At 36.9% G+C, this 18,863-nt stretch overlaps 1 protein-coding gene across 7 annotated transcripts in view; it reads left to right on the forward strand.

Moving 5' to 3' along the window:
• STAG1 (stromal antigen 1) overlaps positions 1-18,863 on the forward strand; it is a 176,892-nt gene that overhangs the window by 98,050 nt on the left and 59,979 nt on the right. For all 7 annotated transcript variants that reach the window (XM_035334012.1, XM_035334013.1, XM_035334009.1 and 4 more), the window contains 4 exons: positions 185-336; positions 4,933-5,006; positions 8,913-9,036; positions 15,327-15,425. In XM_035334012.1, coding sequence (XP_035189903.1) covers positions 185-336; positions 4,933-5,006; positions 8,913-9,036; positions 15,327-15,425 — 449 coding nt within the window. The remainder of the gene's footprint in view (positions 1-184; positions 337-4,932; positions 5,007-8,912; positions 9,037-15,326; positions 15,426-18,863) is intronic.

Raw genomic sequence — 18,863 nt, forward strand, 5'->3', positions numbered from 1 at the left:
CTCCGATTTCTGATTTTTAGGTCAGCCAAGTAATCTGGGTATTTTTTGGGTGGGAAGTGGCTTTCCACATGGTTCTGTGCCAGGGTCGAGTTGGTTATTTTCTGTGAGTGTGGATCTGCTTGAGGCAATATTTTTGAGCGCTGACTACAGGTAAAGAGTCATATTCTGTGTTCTGCTTTTGCAGCTATGAAGCTTATGACTGCTCTTGTGAATGTTGCCTTAAACCTGAGCATTCATCAGGATAATACACAGAGGCAGTACGAAGCTGAGAGAAACAAAATGATTGGCAAAAGAGCTAATGAAAGATTGGAGCTGCTGCTTCAGAAAAGAAAAGAGGCAAGTGAAAAGACGATTTTTTTTAACCTGGTACATGTACACAACCTCCAACAGAAAGTCCAGGGTGGTTTGTGCTTTTAGTACCACAGTAAGAAATGAGAGATTACTTCTGCTGTGGTGTTTGTGTGATCTCAAGCATGTTACTAGGGCTGCATTTTAAAATTTTGTATTATTACATACAGTTGAGTTTGTGTGCTGTTCTGCACAGAAGATAATTACTGTTTTCAGTTTTATATACATGACCAGGCAAGAAGAAAACTAGTCTCAAGCTGTATATGAACACTGTTATGGTTATGCAAAAAGATTTTGAAAAGAGTCTGATGTAATCCATCATCATGCTGCCCATTTCTCTTATTGATTGCTGCAGTTACTATGTAGTGTCTCATTAGTACTTCTGTTTGTAGCTACTTTCAAGGAACATGGGAGTAGGGGCTATAGCACCTGGTCTCAGGGAGAAGAAGCTAGGAAGACTTTAAAGTCACTTTTAGTAAGTACCAGTCTGGCATTAGGTGAGCAAAACCCTTAGAAGGTTGCTGTAAGTCATCCCCAAATAAAATACCATGTCCCAGAAAATGCAGTTTTAGAGTTGTACTTAAAAGAAATCTAAAAATGATAAGAAGTAGAAAGTGGATACATAATACATGCAAACATACATAATCTTTAAGGATACCATGCAAAACTCATAAGATTGATTGAAGAATTTACGTATATATGGAGACTGTAGTATGTATGGAGATAATGACTTAGATTTAAATTTATCATTTTTAATATATTTGTTTTGTATGCATTTCCTCCACCACTGCTTTACTCTGTGGCAAATTAAGGATGTCTGTCTGCCTTACTTATGTGCTCCTTGGATTCTTTTATGTATAACTGATTTTAAATTGCTTGACTTTATAGCCTTAGTCTGGGGATAATTACAATGGTGTATTTTTATTTGTATTTTACCCCTGTAATCCATATCAAAAGTTTTGTTGGATTTTATAATTATTGAAATACAACACACGGTTTAATAATACAAAAGCAAGAACCACCTCTCATGCCCTAACTGCAAGGAAAACATTTTAAAGGAAACATGTCAGCGTTAGAGCATTTTGAAAAGCAGAATTGCTTAACTAAAATAGCTAGAACACAGTTTCTATTCCACACTTGTTGATGGTTGCTTGAATTTTCCAGAGAAGAACAAAGTAGCTATTTATGTTGAAGAACTTGGTTCAGTATCTCAGTGTCTGTGGACATCTCCTGTACTTGTTCTTCAGCTGTTCTTTTCAATGTCTTTTGGAGATGCAGTATATAATTGCTCTGGGCAGACTTTGAAGCATTGATGTCCAGGCTAACATGGGGCAGTGAAACCCTGAACGAAGAATAACAGTTAAGCATTTGGCAACCTTCACCTCTTGGCATTTATGTTCAGTCTCTCTCATACCACCACTCATAAAAACTAATCAAAATGTTGCATAGGTGTAAGCCAGGGAGAAGTGGTGATGATTGAACACGTTCTCAGAGGCATGGTGGTAAGTGTAGCAGAGGAAACCGCATAAAATAGCTTCATTAGGTCGAGATGGCATAATGGCCCCGTGTAAGTATTCCTAACATAGTACTCTTTGTTTCCTGTTTTTAAATATGCTGAATTTACAATAGCATTCAGTGATGGCACTTTGTTAGTTGATTCTTTTGATGCAGTGCCATCATAATAAGACTTCATAAGCACCTACATCATCATGTGTTTATCCTCATGAAGTTCTGTAGGCCACTTTTCAAGCTAAGTGTGGGAATTAATTAATGAGAAGTTGAAAGTAGGGAATTCTTTCTCTAACTGGTTTAATTCTCATGTTATCTTCTACATATCTAATGTGAGAGCAGATTAACGGTGTGTTCTAGTCAATGAGATTTTCAAACTGGATGATTTTTGTACTGCAATAAGCCCCGAAATAGAAAAAGTTGTGTTTTAGTTGCTGCCAGTAGTACTTCAAATTTTATGCTTCTCATACATGTCTTTTTGAGTTCCCCAATTTGTCTGCAAAGTCAACAGAAGAATGTTCTCCTTATTTTTACTTAGATTTGAGTGGAGGAATGATAAATTACTTTTGCATTGGTAAGAGCAGGAATCCAAAGGCAGTTCTCTCTCCAGATGCCTGAAGTTAAGCATTCAAATTGAAGTACATGATATAGAAAAGTTGAAAGTGTAAAAAACTGTTACGGAGAAACATCAAATTTGTGAAAGAGGTGTTAATTCATTATTGAAGCTGAAATACAAGTGGATATTGTATCTCTTAAATATTGGTGCACAAAAGATTCTGTAGGAATTATGCAGATGGAGAGTCTTCTCTGACTATGCCCCTCTGTTACGTTAACATTATCTTAGTGATAAGCGACACATTTGTACATGAGCTGACAAGAGCTGGCACTAATAATGCTGATGCTGACTTTCATTTATTTATACCAGTGCCTTCGATTGTAGCTGGGAGATGGAAAATAATTCATAAATGTCAACAAAGTACTTTTGATCTTTAAATAGCTCTGAACAGTATCTCTTGGCCAGTTTATGCTCATTGAAGTAAAATGGATCTCACCTGGAACTACGAAAACTCTGATTCTCCTACACCAGCTCTGCCCCAACACCTGGATTCCTGTATCAGTTGTATAGCTGATAATTTACCATATTCATAGGGAGCTGTAAATTCCTTGTAGAAAAAGGAGGAGAGAGTAAGCCATCCATGCTGTCCCCTCATCTGTGCTTTAGTCTTTGTAGCTGCTTGATTTTGCATTCAAAGCAATGTCAAAGTACACTTTCGTTTAGCATCTTAACCTTTTCATGGCTCATAAACTTCACTCTCTCCTACCTCTGTCCACCTCTGTCCTACGTCATACCTGAAGTTCTCAGGGTGCTTCCCTTTTGCCTTTCAGAGCCTCAGTAGTTTTTCAAACATCCTCCTGAGGCTTCTTGATTCATTCCCAACCTCAGTTTATTCCATAGTCTGAGCTAGCCCCGTGTTTCTGGGGATGTTTGCCAGCCTGTGACATCAGCCAACTGAGGAGTGATTCGAAATTCACTCTCCCTTTTGCATTGTATAAATTCTTCAATGAGTATTTATTCTGTGCGTATTTGGGTTGAGCTTATGCTGAAAACAGTGCCTCTCCCAGAAGCCATGCCTAAATACGCTTGCTTAGTGTACCAACCCTTTATACGCAGTGCTGGCATGCACCCAATTACTCTCTTTGTACACAATCCCTTTTACTGGGAAATTAATTTCTTTCTCAGGTGTTTGACAGTTTAGTCAAGAACCCTCCATGCTCCATTTGCAAAATGCAGACTGCACCTCCCTACATTTTAGGAAGCTTCGAGACTTCATTTAGTGAATATTGCAAGCTACTTTAGATCTTTTCTGGAAGGTACTGTAGGACTATTTATAAACATGGCTTTAAAAATATAAACCCTTATGTGGAAGTGTTTATGAGCTCATGCTGTGCAAGAAGACAAAACAGCTGATAATAATTTTGCCTCTGGCTTTAAGACATTTTATCTGTTAAATGTATGATTACACAGTTTTTATTGTGTTGTACATACATACAGTCTGTACTAGCAAGGCTCTGTTGTGGTTTTCATGCTGAAAATATGAAGCTTATATTAACATATGTTGTGGTATTATGCTTTGACATTAAGGAACACCTTGATGGAAGAATGATGGCTTTGAGTGTTGTAGCAGTTCTGCTCAAAAAGTTAATTGTATAAAGTTGGCATCATCTTATTTAACAAAACTGCGTTTTGCTGTAATCAAGTCATCTTTATTTAATTTAGCACAAAAGACGACAATATGAGAATACTTCAGTTGTTTCCAAGATGTTCTTTCAGGATGACACAATGTAAACCTTCCATAGTACTTACAAAGTGCAGTCATATTACAGAGGAACTATTGAGGAATGTTTTAAAAACACTCTTACTGCTCTGAGCACCTTTTTTATTTTGTTTCGGTGTTTGGTTTGGTTTAATTTTTTTGCAGTCTGAGGCCTGGAACTGGGTGTCAGCTGTGCTCCGGTGGTAAGCACCCATGCTCTGATTCTGGAAAGCCTTCTTGCTCAGAGTTCCAGTTATCATGGGCACTGAAGTTAAAGCAACTTACATTAATACTTGAGATTGAGGACATCCAGAAGTACTTTCCTTAAGTAGGACGTTGAGTTTCTCAGGGTGACTTCCTGGTCTGTAGCTCCTCCTTTCAGTAACTGTCTTCATTGCTCCAGCTGCCATTTGCAGTTGTCTGTTTGACTAGTGGACTGTTGACATTACTGAGCACATAGCATCGACGTGCCTGAATTTCTATAGCAAAAGAACAGCAATGACCTCAAAGGAATAATTGGATACTAAATTAATTGATGTTGTAGAAAATGTTAACTTTCTTCCATTAAGGCATTGCATATATATGTATACATACGTATGCATCTGCACACAATGTAAGCATGTGCTGGAAAAACAGAAAATGGTGAATTTACTAATAATTAATTAAGTGTTGTTCCATGGTCCTTCTAGTGCTTCCCAATAAGATTTGTAGAATATCAAATTATAACGAGCAGTGATCTTTTATTATTTTTTTTTTTCAGCTACAAGAAAACCAAGATGAAATCGAAAATATGATGAACTCTATTTTTAAGGGTATATTTGTTCATAGATACCGGTAAGAAAATAAGTGCTACAGTATGCTGTGCTAGCAAAGTGTAATCACAAGTAATGCCAAGGACATTTTCTATGTTGATTTTTCTTCTGATGTAATGTTCTGGATGCCATAAAAGCAGTACCAAAATAACTGAAGTTCTGGAAGAAAATCTAAGTGTAACCCCCAGTAACTGCACAATAGGTCTGTCCACACAGCTTTTCTTTCTCTCTCTCTCTTTTTTTTTTTTTTTTTTTTAATTCAGTAATACAGCTTTAAAGAGTTGTGGAAAACAAGTTCTCTCTAAAAAGAAAAGTTGTCCCCAGTGAGAGCATAAACCTCACATATCTTAAGCGTAGTCATGATCATTGTATATCATAATAGGGCAGTTTTGGTTGTTAGGTATCTCTATCCTGCATTTCCTTTTGTATATCTTATGTATAAACAACATATTTCTGATGTTTTCCATAATACATATTGACCACAACTGTAACATTATTTTAGGCTTTTTCCTCTTTAAATGGTATAAAGCCACACAAAAACCTTAATTCCACTTAACACATACCTTTTGCTTGTTAATTTTTTTGGATGTTTGTATCAAGAACATTAAAAAGTAATTGCACAGTTAACACATTACAATTTCTTTCAGTAGTAATTATGATATGTCTTGTGAATAGAAAAACTCATCAGGTTATATAGTCATGTGCATGTGTGTATGTGCATGTGTGTGCACTCTATTTATTCTAGTAGATACGGACCATTGCATGCTATTTTGGAGTGTGGCTTATCAGACAGCAGTAGTCTTTTAAGATAGATTTAGGGTTGTTTTGCATCACTAAATACCTCTAAGCATCTGCAGCATCTTGGTGAACCAACTCTTTAAATGTTAATTAGCTTATCGAAGTCAAAAGATAAAATTCAACAATACTAAACTATGCAATTAACCTTTTAGATTTAAATTCTGGTTTAAAACGGCATCATCAATGAAATCTTTTAGACAAATGGCAGAAAGCAAGAAAAAGGTGTTTGAGAGGAGGGTTAGAAAGTGAAAAGGAACCTGTAGTGGGGCAGAGGGATAATTGTAATTATGGAGAAAGGTGTGAAGGAAACTTTAGAAGAGGCTTATAGTAGGAAATATGTGACTGAACAGCACAGTGGAGTTGGAGCATGTCTCTTCACATCAGTGCAGATTAACCAGGTTAGTTTATATTATATTCAGCTTTGGTCTTGATTAACCTAAGCTGCTGATCAAATGGACTGAGAGAGCCCTGAAAGTACAATGGGCAGCCACCGTAGCAAGAGGCTGAGAAGCATACCTGTGTCTACCAGACATATCCCAGTTATCCATTATATACTCTGTTTCAGTGTCCTAAATATTCCTGGCCTTGATAAATCAACATTTTAAAAGAAGCCAATGAATTACTTATCTGATCCTCCATGTCCAAAACTCTTTAGAAAGTTCCATCAGGGGGGCATCTTTACTAAAAGTAGCAACATAGGTTGTGAATTTTGCTGCAAATAGCTATCTGAGTGTTTCCCATTCACCTCACAGACATTATTTTGCAATTTGTGCTGTATGGAAGTTCAGAGTATATATACTAAATCTCATAATTAGTTTAATAGCTTTATTCTTTGTGTCTGTCTTTCTCTCTTGGAGTGAATGTTTGTAGTGCCTAGGGATTCCTGAGAATCTTTGGATTGAGAATCAGTTTTTCATTGTCTGCCTAGAGAAGGTTGAATGTATTCTAAGAGAACAGATAATTTTTCCTGATTTTGGCTGGCTGTGTTGCGTGATTAAATAGCTGTTGACACTTGAGTTCTTCTTGGGATTGCCATTAAATCCTTCCAAAATGCTTCACAGTTACCAAATTTATAAGGTGGTGAAATAACCTACTTGGATCTGAGGACTCAGGCTGTCATCCCCTAGAAGAAATATCTATACAGCTACTTCATGTGGCTGCACATGTGGTTGCCCCTTTTTTTTGTTTCATGCTTAGCAGACTTACAGATTGCTATTTGTCTTGAATTCTGATTCCTTCCACCCAGGTTTTGCTTTTAAAATAGTTACAATTTTTGTAAGAGATTTACTATTTTAGTGTGAATTAATATAGAGTTAGACAGAAATATATATATGTAAATATATGTGTGGTTTTAATTAAAACTTGATTGTGGCTGCATTCTCCATAACAAATGCAATTTTTGTAGTGCATACCGTTGAATGTAATCTTTTAGCGCATTCATCCTTACAGCATCTAAAACCTGTTTGAGAATTCCCTCGTAGGAACGGCTTATTTAATGACTTACCCTGCTTGTAATATACCTTGTCTACATGGTGGATTGGCAATTGCCTTCTAGTTTTTGAGGTTATAGCATAACTGTCTTCAGGGAGTTTGACAGACCAGTTTTAATGACTTTGGAAGTTGGTAGATTCAGTGTGTTTCACTTTGGACAGAGAGGCAACAGTGATTTGATGACATGTCTAGAAATTCCCCAATCACATTCATACGTTATGTTTAAATGCATGTTTTATGCTGTTATATTGGTACAGTCTCCTCCTTATGATAAGAAGTTTAATGAGAAAAACAGAGACCTGACTTTAGAAATGTCTCTTCTAGTCACGTGTGATACTATGATTGTTTGTTGTGTCCATGTAGGAATTGTAGTTTTCACCTTGGTGCCTGGAAGACAATACAGAGTCTTGCAATGTGAAGGTTGGAAGGACATAGGCAGTTACAGTATGGATAGTATAGCAGTTTTGTTAAATTGAAGACATTAGGAAAAATAAAATTGTTCTTCTTTAGCAATTATTCTTTTGCTTGAAGCTTGAAATTTATAGTTGCATAAATTAGATTGGGGGGAGCTCTGCTGGTGCAACTTTAGAATAAAATCAATATTTATTACTGTTCCCAAAGGTTTTTGGTTTTGTTTTTTAAAAACAAACAAAACAAAAACACAAAACAAAGGTCTCAGTTATAAGCAAGGCCAATGTTTGCAGAGCACCATTCCCTTCTTTTATGCAGTGGCTCTCTACGTTCTTCTTTTATTACAGCTGAAATTTGGAACTGTGAAGCAGTGCCAGCTGGAGTGGCACAAGCAATTTCTCATAGTAACAGATGTCTCAGAGATGAAATTACTAAAGGGCCAGATGGCCCCAATCCCTTTTCCCGTTGTTTAGCTGTCGTTCATTATTAGTAAATATGCCACGCTCTATGTCAATCAGGCAGGAAAGTGCCAATCAGATTCAAGTCATTTCCATTCCTGATCTCTTTAGGTGATCTCTCCAGACAGCTTCCTGCTTCCCTACCTCAGTAAGAAGCATATAAGTCTGTCTTTGCTTCTTCCATCACTTGCCACAGTCAGAATGTAGGGGAAAAAAAGCAAGAAAAATTGAAGAAACTAATGTTGACATATAAATATTTTTCCTGGCTTTTGTTCCAAGGGCTTTCGTAGGCTGTATGAAGCAGGTTCTGTTGACATAACAAATTCCATTCTTTCTCTTTGCCAGGCTCCTTTGATAAAACCAAGTAACTTTCTCCACCTTGCACTTACTCTGCATCTCTACCTGGAAACTAAGGTCAAGCCTGCTTAGCAAATCACAGTGACAATGTTTCAGAAATAATTATTGAGAAGGAAGTCGTAGCACTTGGATTCATACTTCTGTTTGAAAAGAGGAAAGGAAAAGGTCAAGTAATTGACTAAGAGGCAAAATAAAATGAGATTTTTTTTGAGATAATGGAAACATATCAGAATGTACAGAGATTGAGATGGTGAGATAGATCATGAATGAGCAATACATAGTGAAACCCTATATAGTGAAGTTCATCAAACCCAAATAAAAGCAAAATATTATAGCTACAGCAGTGGAAATGAGTAAAAGAGGTAAACGGTACATGTCTGTAATCTGTTTAACATTTATTTTTTTCTTGCTAGTGATGCTATTGCTGAGATTAGAGCTGTCTGTATTGAAGAAATTGGTGTCTGGATGAAAATGTACAGTGATGCCTTCCTGAATGATAGCTATTTAAAATATGTTGGTTGGACACTACATGACAGGGTAAGTATTGTGTATTACTGTACATAGAACAGTATACTGTAAATAGCTACTTTTCTACTACCCAAGATGTGTAGTATATCATCTTTGGTTTATAAAGAGATCATTCTTTTTTCTTACAGGTCATTTATATTTCAACCAGTGTTTTTTTGATGCAATCACTTAACTCAGGATACATTTATCCCAAATCACATGATGATTCATGTGGTTTTTATTTTTTCAATCTCTGTTAAAATATCTTAATAGAAGAAAAGCAGCATGCAAAATTTTCTAATTAAAAGAGAAGTAGTCTCCTTGGACATTCCTTAGAACCATTGTGTCTGAAGCAAAATCAAAACGAGATTTCCAGTCAACTGTTCCATTTGCATTGCCCACTAGTTAGAGGAAAAAGAGCATCTCTGTGTCCTAAAATTAACCAAACAGGCCTGATTGGTGCCTCCGTAGTGGAATTCTCAACAATTCGTTTTCTCTTTACTATTTTAGTTTTATAGGCATTTCAACTCTAGCTGCCTTTAAAGGACATTTTTCTATCCTTATTCCTACATCTCCTAAAAGAATCCATCAGTTCTTTGTGGCAGGACTTCTTTGAATCTGTCTCTTGGTGCCAGCTTAGAAGAGCTCAGATGGTTGGTTTAGTTTTGGAGAACAGCCATCACCCTGGCCTTTCTTGCAGTAGAGATTGTTCAAGGTCCTCTCTATCTTTGAATTAAAAAAAAAAAAAAAAAAAGTTGAAAGGTTAGGTGGAGTTGAAAAGATACATATATCTGAAGGTTCTTTCCTGTCTGACCACTTTTCTTTAGTACTAATGGTATCCACAACATGCCTTTTTTGAGTGGTATCAGGCCCACACACCAGTCAGTTCCTGCAAGGGTGGACCATTTCTAATGCTAATAGAACAGGGCTTTACATCGCTGACTGTATGAGGTTTTTTTCTACACCAGACTACAAATGGGATTAGCCATCCTCCCACTTTCACCAAAACAACTAGAAATACTTCTTTTACTCTAAACAGTCTTGCTAGGAGTGTCCAAGAAAAGCAAGTGAGACCTACATATACTGTTGAAATGCTCGTTAAATTTTGGCATGCTGGTTTAGACTACTCTTTTTTCTCTAATAATGCTACTGGAAAAATTCCATGTCTGCAAGTTCATTCTGATGACTCGCATAAATAATAGTTAACATCTTTCTTCAAAAAAGTGTTGTTTTTTTTTTTTCTATAACTTTAGACAGTATATTCATGCAAACGATATGACTTGGTCACTCTTTTGCTGAAGTCTGAAGAAGATCATTTAGGAAGAGACTATACTGCTGCTGAATCTTTAGCTTGAGCTATAGCTGGCACGGATATGCATCTTCCTTTGACTTGGACCAGCAGTTTACTTGTTAAGAATAGCCTCTGTGCTTTAGACACCAGATATTCAATGGCTTTCCTCTCTAAACCTGCCAAACTTCTACATTTCATCTCAATTTTAGAAAACTTGAGTAGGAGGAAGATCCTCGTTACAGCTGTAATGAGCCCTGCCAATTATTTACTCTACAGACACTATTGAGAGTGCTTACCTAAAAGCAACAGTGGAGTTTTGGGCACTCTAATCCAGCAGAACATTTTCACAAAGTAGCACTTGAACGTTAGAGAGAATCTAGTATTGCTGTGCTTCACAGCTATCAATCCCTTTCTAGTGTGTGTGAAGTCCAGCTATTTCTCACATAACTCCTTTTAACCATCTGTGAAATCTATCCATTCCTCAAGACACTATTTGTGACTTGCGTTAGCTTCTCACAGTGTGATCTGTTGCATCCAGCAATTTCTCATGTCATGTGCAATAGTTTTCTCACATCCTCCAGAGTCTAATCATGCGTCTGCAGCCTTATCATATATTTTACCTCAGCTATCCTAAAGTTAATAAGTTCTTTCCTATCAGACAAATTTTCAATTACAGCGTTGCATTAGAAAAAATAAAAGTTTTCCATCTGGACCAGACATGGAAGAATACCATCAAGCTGCTCTCCTGCCTCTGCTGTTTTGTAATATTTATTGTTGCAGGCCTCAGATGTGCCTTGGGGTTCTCAGTCTACAAATCACTTGCTAATCTGACTGTTTAGTATCCAAATATGCATGCTATGTGATGGTTTTTTTTCTGATGTGGTGTATGCTTACTGTATAGGGTGAGACAGATTGCAAGTAGAACAGGGGAAGAATCAGAGTTAGCTGAACTATGTGCCAAAGGATGAAAAGGGAGCAAGTGAAGATAAAGAGACATTTGGGGGACAGAATGGAGGGGGAAAGTGCAAAAGGAAGCACTTACTGAAAAAAAAGATTGAATAAGAACCACTTAAAAAATGCAAGCCCTCCAAAAGTGCAAGATCTCTTAATAGCTTGGTTTTCATTGGCACTGCCTGAAAGACTTGCCTACTGGTACCCCAGTTTCTTGGGTTTGCTTTCCTTTGACCAGGAGGTAATTTTTTGCTATAATCAGTACTTAAAATAATGCAGATTTGGAGGCTGAGACAATAGTCATAAGGTATTTCTGTTTCATATGAACAGAAGCCACACCAAAATGAATAACTTCTCTGGAAGCTTATTTCTACTGAAAAAAAGAGGAGGCAGCAGTGCAAGAGATCATGAGCAGTTTCATATTCTACTTCAGAAGGCATACAAATTAAACCACAGGGAAGACATAGTTCTTACATTTCTTTGTAGTAGCTCAAGTGTGGTCTTTTGGAGGTAGGATACAGCAGTTTAGTTATAATTTGTAAAATCCATCTATTTTTTGTGTTAATCCTGTCCCTTTCCTGGATTTCAGATGAGTATCTTGAGTATCTTAGGACTTTTTGCTTTTTATTCAAGACCATTTTCTTGTTTAAATATGGGCTTCTAGGTCTGTATTTCTCTCCTTTTAAGCTGTTTTTTCTTTAATGTAGATCTGGGATCATGAGGTAAAACCATTCTAAACTGTAATGTAACTGCATTAAAAAATCCTTTTAAAAACAAACAAACAAACAAAAAACAGACAAGTCGGACCACCCAGTCTTAACTTCCTTCTGCTTAATTGATGCACGGGACGATTTCAAAACCATAATTGTATCTCTTGATAAGTAGACAATCCTGATTTTGGAAAGTCTGAGAGTACAAGAAATGGACCAGATGATAACACAACATCTTCAAAAATGGTGTTGCGTGTGACTGCAGACAGCGTACAAGTTCTGCTTGCCTCCTGTCAGGAATACTCCTGACATAGGTACTGAAGTGCTACAAGGCATTGTAGTCTGTTTCCCTCTGGCAGGATAACTTCCTGTCATTAGGCGGCAGATCACCTCAGAATATGACACCCTACAGCATTAAAATCTTGATTTTGGAAGTAATCATGTTATCTGCACCTTCTGCTGGTGTGTGAGGTGACACATAGCAGTGCACCTTTAGTGAGAATTTAGAGAGAATTCTGGTTATCTCTGGGAGAAGGCAAATGAATGCTCAAAAGTATCAGCTGGATGAGAATTATGAAGGATTTGAGTTGGCTTGATGCCAGGCTGTATGGCACTGTGAGGCTTACACAAGAGCTACAGGTCACTGGCTCAAGTCCTGTATATAATACGTAAAAACAAAATGAAAATGGTGTGCTTCTGTCAGGATAGGTTCTTCTTTGCAGGTCTGCCATATTAAAGAGTATTTTGACTAGAGCATGGCTCACCCAGATAGCCTAAACTACCCCGAACTGCTGGCAGGAAAGGTGCATGTATTGCTTTTTGCTTCACTAGCAATGGTAACAATTTTTGCTCTACAAACAGAAGTGAGGATTATTTCATCAGAAATAGGGAAAATAGAGGATTATTTCATCAGAAATAGGGAAAGTATGAGAAATGTTTGCCATTTAATGGTGCCGATAAACATTTTATGTTTTTACTTCATATTTTAATTTCATATTATAAATAAAAGAAGGCAGTTACAATTAATTAGTGTAAATAATTTCTCAGATTTGTGAAAATATGAGAAAATATGTGAAAAAATTTTGAGAGAAAGAGAATTACAGGAGTAATTAGACGGGAAAAGGGGCAAGCATAGAACATGACGGTGTGACTGAATTCAGGATTATGCAATCATCAAGCGTCCCAGTTACAAATTGGTTAAAAAAATAATAATTTTTCTGGAAGATGAAACTTGGGAGAATGAAAGGCCTTAGGAATTAGAAGGCTGAGAATGCAACCATTCTGTCCACTGTGTCCAAAATTGGTATTTTTTCAGGCATATTCTTTCTGTGTGTTAATTGTATATGTGACTACAGAGAAGTGGTTGGAAACTGACGCTCAATTTCTTTAATGGAATTAAAGGTTTTGCTTGGTTACAAATACTAGCCTTCTTAGGTTGACATAAACTTCAACACAAAATTGCAGAAAATCTGGCTAAAAGCTAGTCAGGGAAATGATATTGCTTATTCCTCTCTCACCTGGGGCAGAGTCCATGATATACCTGCAGTATTTCTCTAAACATTTTTCTAAAAAAACTGCAGTGTTGGTTCTTCCACAGATTTCTGTGGCAGCTTATTTGAATGCTTAACTGTTTGCCACTAAATATTCTTTCTTGCATAAGCTAAAAATTCTGTGCATAATTTTATTTCTTTTCCTACCCACTGTGCACATAAAAAATAACTAGTCCTTCAAAGCAAGCTATTTTTTTGTTGTTGTACTACAAAGATATTTACAGAATGTTTTCTTCATTACATCTTCTGTTCATTCCTATTGTGCCCTGGCCTTTCTTATTTTGTTTTTCTTTTCTTTTTTTTTTTAATTCCTCTTGTGCTTGACCTCCTAACAGGTTCCTTAGTTGAGTAAGTTAATCTCTTAGTTACGTAAGTCTCTTCATTTTATTGCCCGGAATCAATGCGTTTCCACCTTTGATCCTAAGTTTCTTAGGAATCTGTACCCTTGGTAGGCAAGAAATTCCTGCTGTGTTTTTCCCAAAAAATATTTGAGATGTGAAAATCTCACATCAATGCTCACTTTCTCTACTCCTTATGGTTCTCATAGTTGCTCAGGACACTTCTTGTGTCTGGTGTATTGATGATCTGTGGCACATTTTCCCTCATCCGTTCTGGACTTCAGTGCAGTATATCCATGCACAGCTTCACTTCTGCCTTTTTTACATTCTCATCCAGGTCATTGCTGTTTGTGCTTAGTTGTGGGTTTCTGTCAATAATCTCCACTGACTCTATTTTAAAACCTTCATAACAGGATTAGCAGACTAATGTGCTCTTCCCTCTCTGAAGTGATGAATTTCAGCCTTGAACACCAGTTTAAAAAACTGACCTTTTTGCTATCAGAGACAGTAAGTCCTCTTAGTGTTTGTCTGCCAAGAAGGGCAGTCATCTCCAGGGGCTGCCTCTGTCTGTGCCTCTATCTTCTATTGCTGTTTTTTTTAATTGGTGAAAAGGAAACTTTAAAAATTGTTTTTTAGCTTCTGTTTCTATGTCAGTCTCTGAATGTTCATTCAGGTTTGAGCTTGAGCAGTTTTTTAAATACAGACTTAATTATAGAATAGACAGACTCAGAAATGAAAAGCAGGTTTGCGTTTTTAACCTTTTTATTACCTACAAATATTTTTTAACAAGAACCCATAGTTTACCAAGACTTTACAGACATAAAGTACATTTGCAGCCAGCTAGATGATGCACATGTGCCCAGGGGAACCATGTATTCCTATTCAGTGTTCCTATAGGTGACAAACCTTGATCCGTAGCCACGGCCTTGCGATGTCCACATTTCCTTTCTACAGCCCACCAGATCAAAGCAATCCCTATCTAAAGAGTAGCTGGGAGGTAGGTTCTGTCCACCAGAACGACTCAGACATACAGCCTACACTCAAATCATTTTGAATACTTGTCCATTGATTGTAAGCAGCAGATATCAGGAAAAATATACTTGTTAGTCTCTTGCCTAAAGATACATTGCTGTGCTATCTTTTAACCAACCACCTTAAAATCAGATGTCTTTATTTTGTATTTGCTTATAGGCTTGTTTGTCTTTTTGTACTGTGGAGTTACTTGAAAGGAAAAGGGAAACATTAAGAGACATTAAAGTAATAGCACCTTAAATTCTTTATACATGCAAATAGAAAATTTAACGTTTGTAGGCAGCTGCATGTGGTTTTTGGTTTTTAGCTGAATTGCAAATTGGCTCTGGTAACTCATTAGCATAAAGTTGTAAATGTACATTAAACAAATTATGAAATTATATTATTTAATATTCATGTGCATTTGATTAGGATATTATATCAGCTAATCTTAGTGTGTTTTATTTAGCAAGGTGAAGTGAGGTTGAAGTGTTTGAAAGCTCTTCAGAGTCTGTATACCAACAGAGAGTTATTTCCAAAACTGGAGCTGTTCACTAATAGATTCAAGGTAAGAGGAGTACAGAAAATAAAAGTATCATCTATCTCATCATGTTCCAGTCTTTGACTCACATATTAAATGCAAAAAATACACTTATTTGCTTGTCACAAGGCTTGTAACTACCATAGCAAAACTATTAATGAATGCTGAGATTAAGACAAATTAATTTTACAGTGTTTATCTTGTAAAATTTGTCTGGCTTGGCCACGGTGATTATCTGTATTATTGTCATTTATTCATTGTCATTATTCAATCTGCTTCTGCTTATTAAATTTTATATTTGTTGAATTTTAAGTACTTGTACAGGTGTTTTCACATAAAATAAATCCAAAAGTAACAGCCTGAAAAAAATGGTTCATAAGACAGGAGTTTACAATGCACTTTCACTCCTCTTTCTCCTCTCTCCCCTCCCTTCTCCTATTAATTTTTGATTAATAACTTAACAAGAGTGTGTCTGTTAATTCATTTTGTGGCATATCAGTGTCATTTCATAAGTGAAGTATCTGGAGAGATGACTGTGGAAATGATGTCATTGCTTCTGCTTGGATGCTCTGTAAAGAAAGCTTCCAGGCACTGTCACCAGTTCAGCTGGCACCTTTTACCATCGCTTTTGTATTTTGGATGCAGAACTTTGGTAAAGGCTATCACCCCAAGGAAAGACTAATTTAATTTATTTCTGTTTAAATCATGATTATATCGATGATGAAAAATCCTGTTTAGAAAAGAAGTGGAGATTTAAATACTCATAAATAAATACTGTGCAGCAGACTGAAAAACTTACTGTAGATTTTATACTGTTTCACTGGTTATGTCTGCCATTGCAGTTATTCTTATGTCCTCCAGTTTGATCTAGAAAAGCAGAAAATGCAGAAAACTTGCTATATACTTATTCTGTATAAACAACTGATAAAAACACATTGGTAATCAGCCTTTCACTACCACATTCATTTGAGAGATGGAGAAGAAAATATGCTGTGGTAAAATCTAGATAATAAGAAAGTCTGTTTGTCCAAACGATAGTTATATAATAGAACAGACTATTGAGAAGGGTGATGGAATCTTAGTTTGAGTTTTTTTAAGGGCAAGTTAAATAGATACCTGTCAAGACTGAGGTAGAGATAGTTGATTTTAAAGTAGGAGATTAAATAGAACATTTTGTGAGATCCCTTCAGTGCCTATATTCTTCTGATGTTGTAAAGTCAGTTTCTGTAACTATTGCAGTAAACACAAAATTTCCTCTCATAGAAGAGTACCTGGCAAACAGGGATGGTAGAAGCTTCACACTACTTCCATAGCACCTCCTTAAGTCTGGTTTGCTTAACATCTCAGGACAACCAGAAATGCTAGTTAGCTCTCCAGAAAAATGAACCCTAGCATTTCTTGTTCCTTCTGTGCAGACTGAAAGATTTGCTTGTATCTGCTGTTTCTCTAATGTGATTTCTTTGAAATAGGCATCTAAAACTCTCATGGTCCTCTATCTGCTTTTCTTTACTAGATGCACTGGATGCTTGCTTCTCTCTTAGCCTGCTACACTTTAATTTGTAGCGGAATAATTATGCTTTGAGTCTGAACCTGTTCCATCCATCAGCAAAACTGACCGTGGATGGCACAGTGAGAAATGATTATGAAGTAAAGAGCTTCAAAAATCTATGGAAACATGAAACATCTAAATATTCTTCCTGGCTTTTCTTACAGTGCAGACAATTTTCTTTGTTAGAAGTCATGTTAGCCTGTACATTGTTTCTTGGTTTAGAATGGAGCAAAGAATTTTCACTTCTGTCAAAAGAAAAAATCAGAGGAAAGGGAGCCCTGTTAGGAGTCTTATCTTTAATCTGTTCCAGTAAAGATGTTTTGTCCATATGAATCTGTTTCATTATGAGGTAAATCATGGAAAAGGAGAGGTCAAAGTCTGTGTGAGCATAGGGAAAAAAAATGTTCAATGTGATGGAAGATTCACCTGTTTCTGTTCCAGCCGCATTCAGTAGAACAAAAAGCTGCCCTTGCCTGCACGTCAGCTTACAGCTGTGCTGACAGGGATGCAGCCTTTGGCACCAGGCTGGAGTAAACTTTCAAATTAAGACTCTTTGTATCTATGATACCAAACTTAAATGCTGTGCCACCACAAACTCCACCACCACCCTATGCAAAATGCTAAATGCTCTTCTTGGTTCCATGGCTCCTTACACATATTTCAGCAGCAGCCCTGCATCCACCTGCGCAGTTCAGCTGCGGTTCAGCTCAATCCATTCAAATTGTCAGGAGAAATCTCTCTAGAGATGGTCTAGTTGTTAAAAGCATAAACTAATTTGTTCCAGAATTACTTGTATTGGCTTGTTAATATTTTACCACATAGCCATGTGAAGAATCTGATAATGTCACTTCTCAAAGGGAAGATGTCTGTTCTTTACAGGGAAGATGTCTGTTCTTTACAGCATTTCTGTTTGTGTTGCTAGTAGTTGATGTGCCCAAAAATAAGTCCTGTCTCTCCGCGCCCCCCCCCCCCCAAAAAAAAAAAAGCTTTGTCCATGTTTGTCCATCAAAGAAAATACTTTTGTTTTGTGGTCTGATACAAACATTATTTGAAGCAATATGGAAAATATGTGAATTAACTCTTTTGCAGTCAGTGCAAAGGCAGCAAAGCATCTGCAGATATATCTGTAGCCACTTAATTCCCTGTCCTCATCCCGGACCCTTTGCAAGATGGTGCTGTCTCCATGTCTTGAATGGCAGCAGGGGATTTGTTCTTCAGCCAGTATTGTTCACAGCCTAATAAATAATGTAAAGTGATTTTTATAGTGATTATTAGTATTTCAAGTTAAAAATACAGATGTGTTTTACTCTGCTGCTGTACAATGGCATGGAAAATTTCTGTCAAAGCAGATTGAACAGCTGGGTTTTGGAACTGAGAACACTGCTGAAATTTCATCTTCCAGGGGCATTAGGTGTTAAAGTCTCATTTTCAAGGGTTGTGGTATCAGGCTGACAGGTACCATCACTGAGAGATGCTGGCACTTGGGCAGAAAGTAAGAAATTACACATCCATGCTGTTAATGCTATGCCTGGTGTTCTTGGCAAAACTGAGTGAACAGGGTTTTTGAATAAAGAAGCATTGTAGCAGCTGTCATTGTCCAAGACTCCAAATTCAGAGAGCCCTTGCTCTGTAGTCAGGAGAGAAGAGCCCTTCCCTTCCAGGCTTCCTTCAGAGGTATAAAAGGAGTTTTACACTTGTGTTCTTATTCCTTTCTGTGCAGTTAGTTGTCTCCTTGTGGTTCCTGCCATTTCAGATAGACTTTGAAGAGCTGTGTGAAATTCCACCGATGCTTTTAAGAGTAGTATTGCTCTCACAGTTCCTTCTCTTGATGTTGTTACTGTTAGTTGTTGTTGCCTGACCATGAACTTTGGAAAATTGGCAGCAATTTTTATCTTGTACACACAGAGTTTCCTATT

The sequence above is a fragment of the Oxyura jamaicensis genome, chromosome 9 (genome assembly GCF_011077185.1).
Source record: "Oxyura jamaicensis isolate SHBP4307 breed ruddy duck chromosome 9, BPBGC_Ojam_1.0, whole genome shotgun sequence".
Taxonomy (NCBI): Eukaryota; Metazoa; Chordata; class Aves; order Anseriformes; family Anatidae; genus Oxyura; species Oxyura jamaicensis.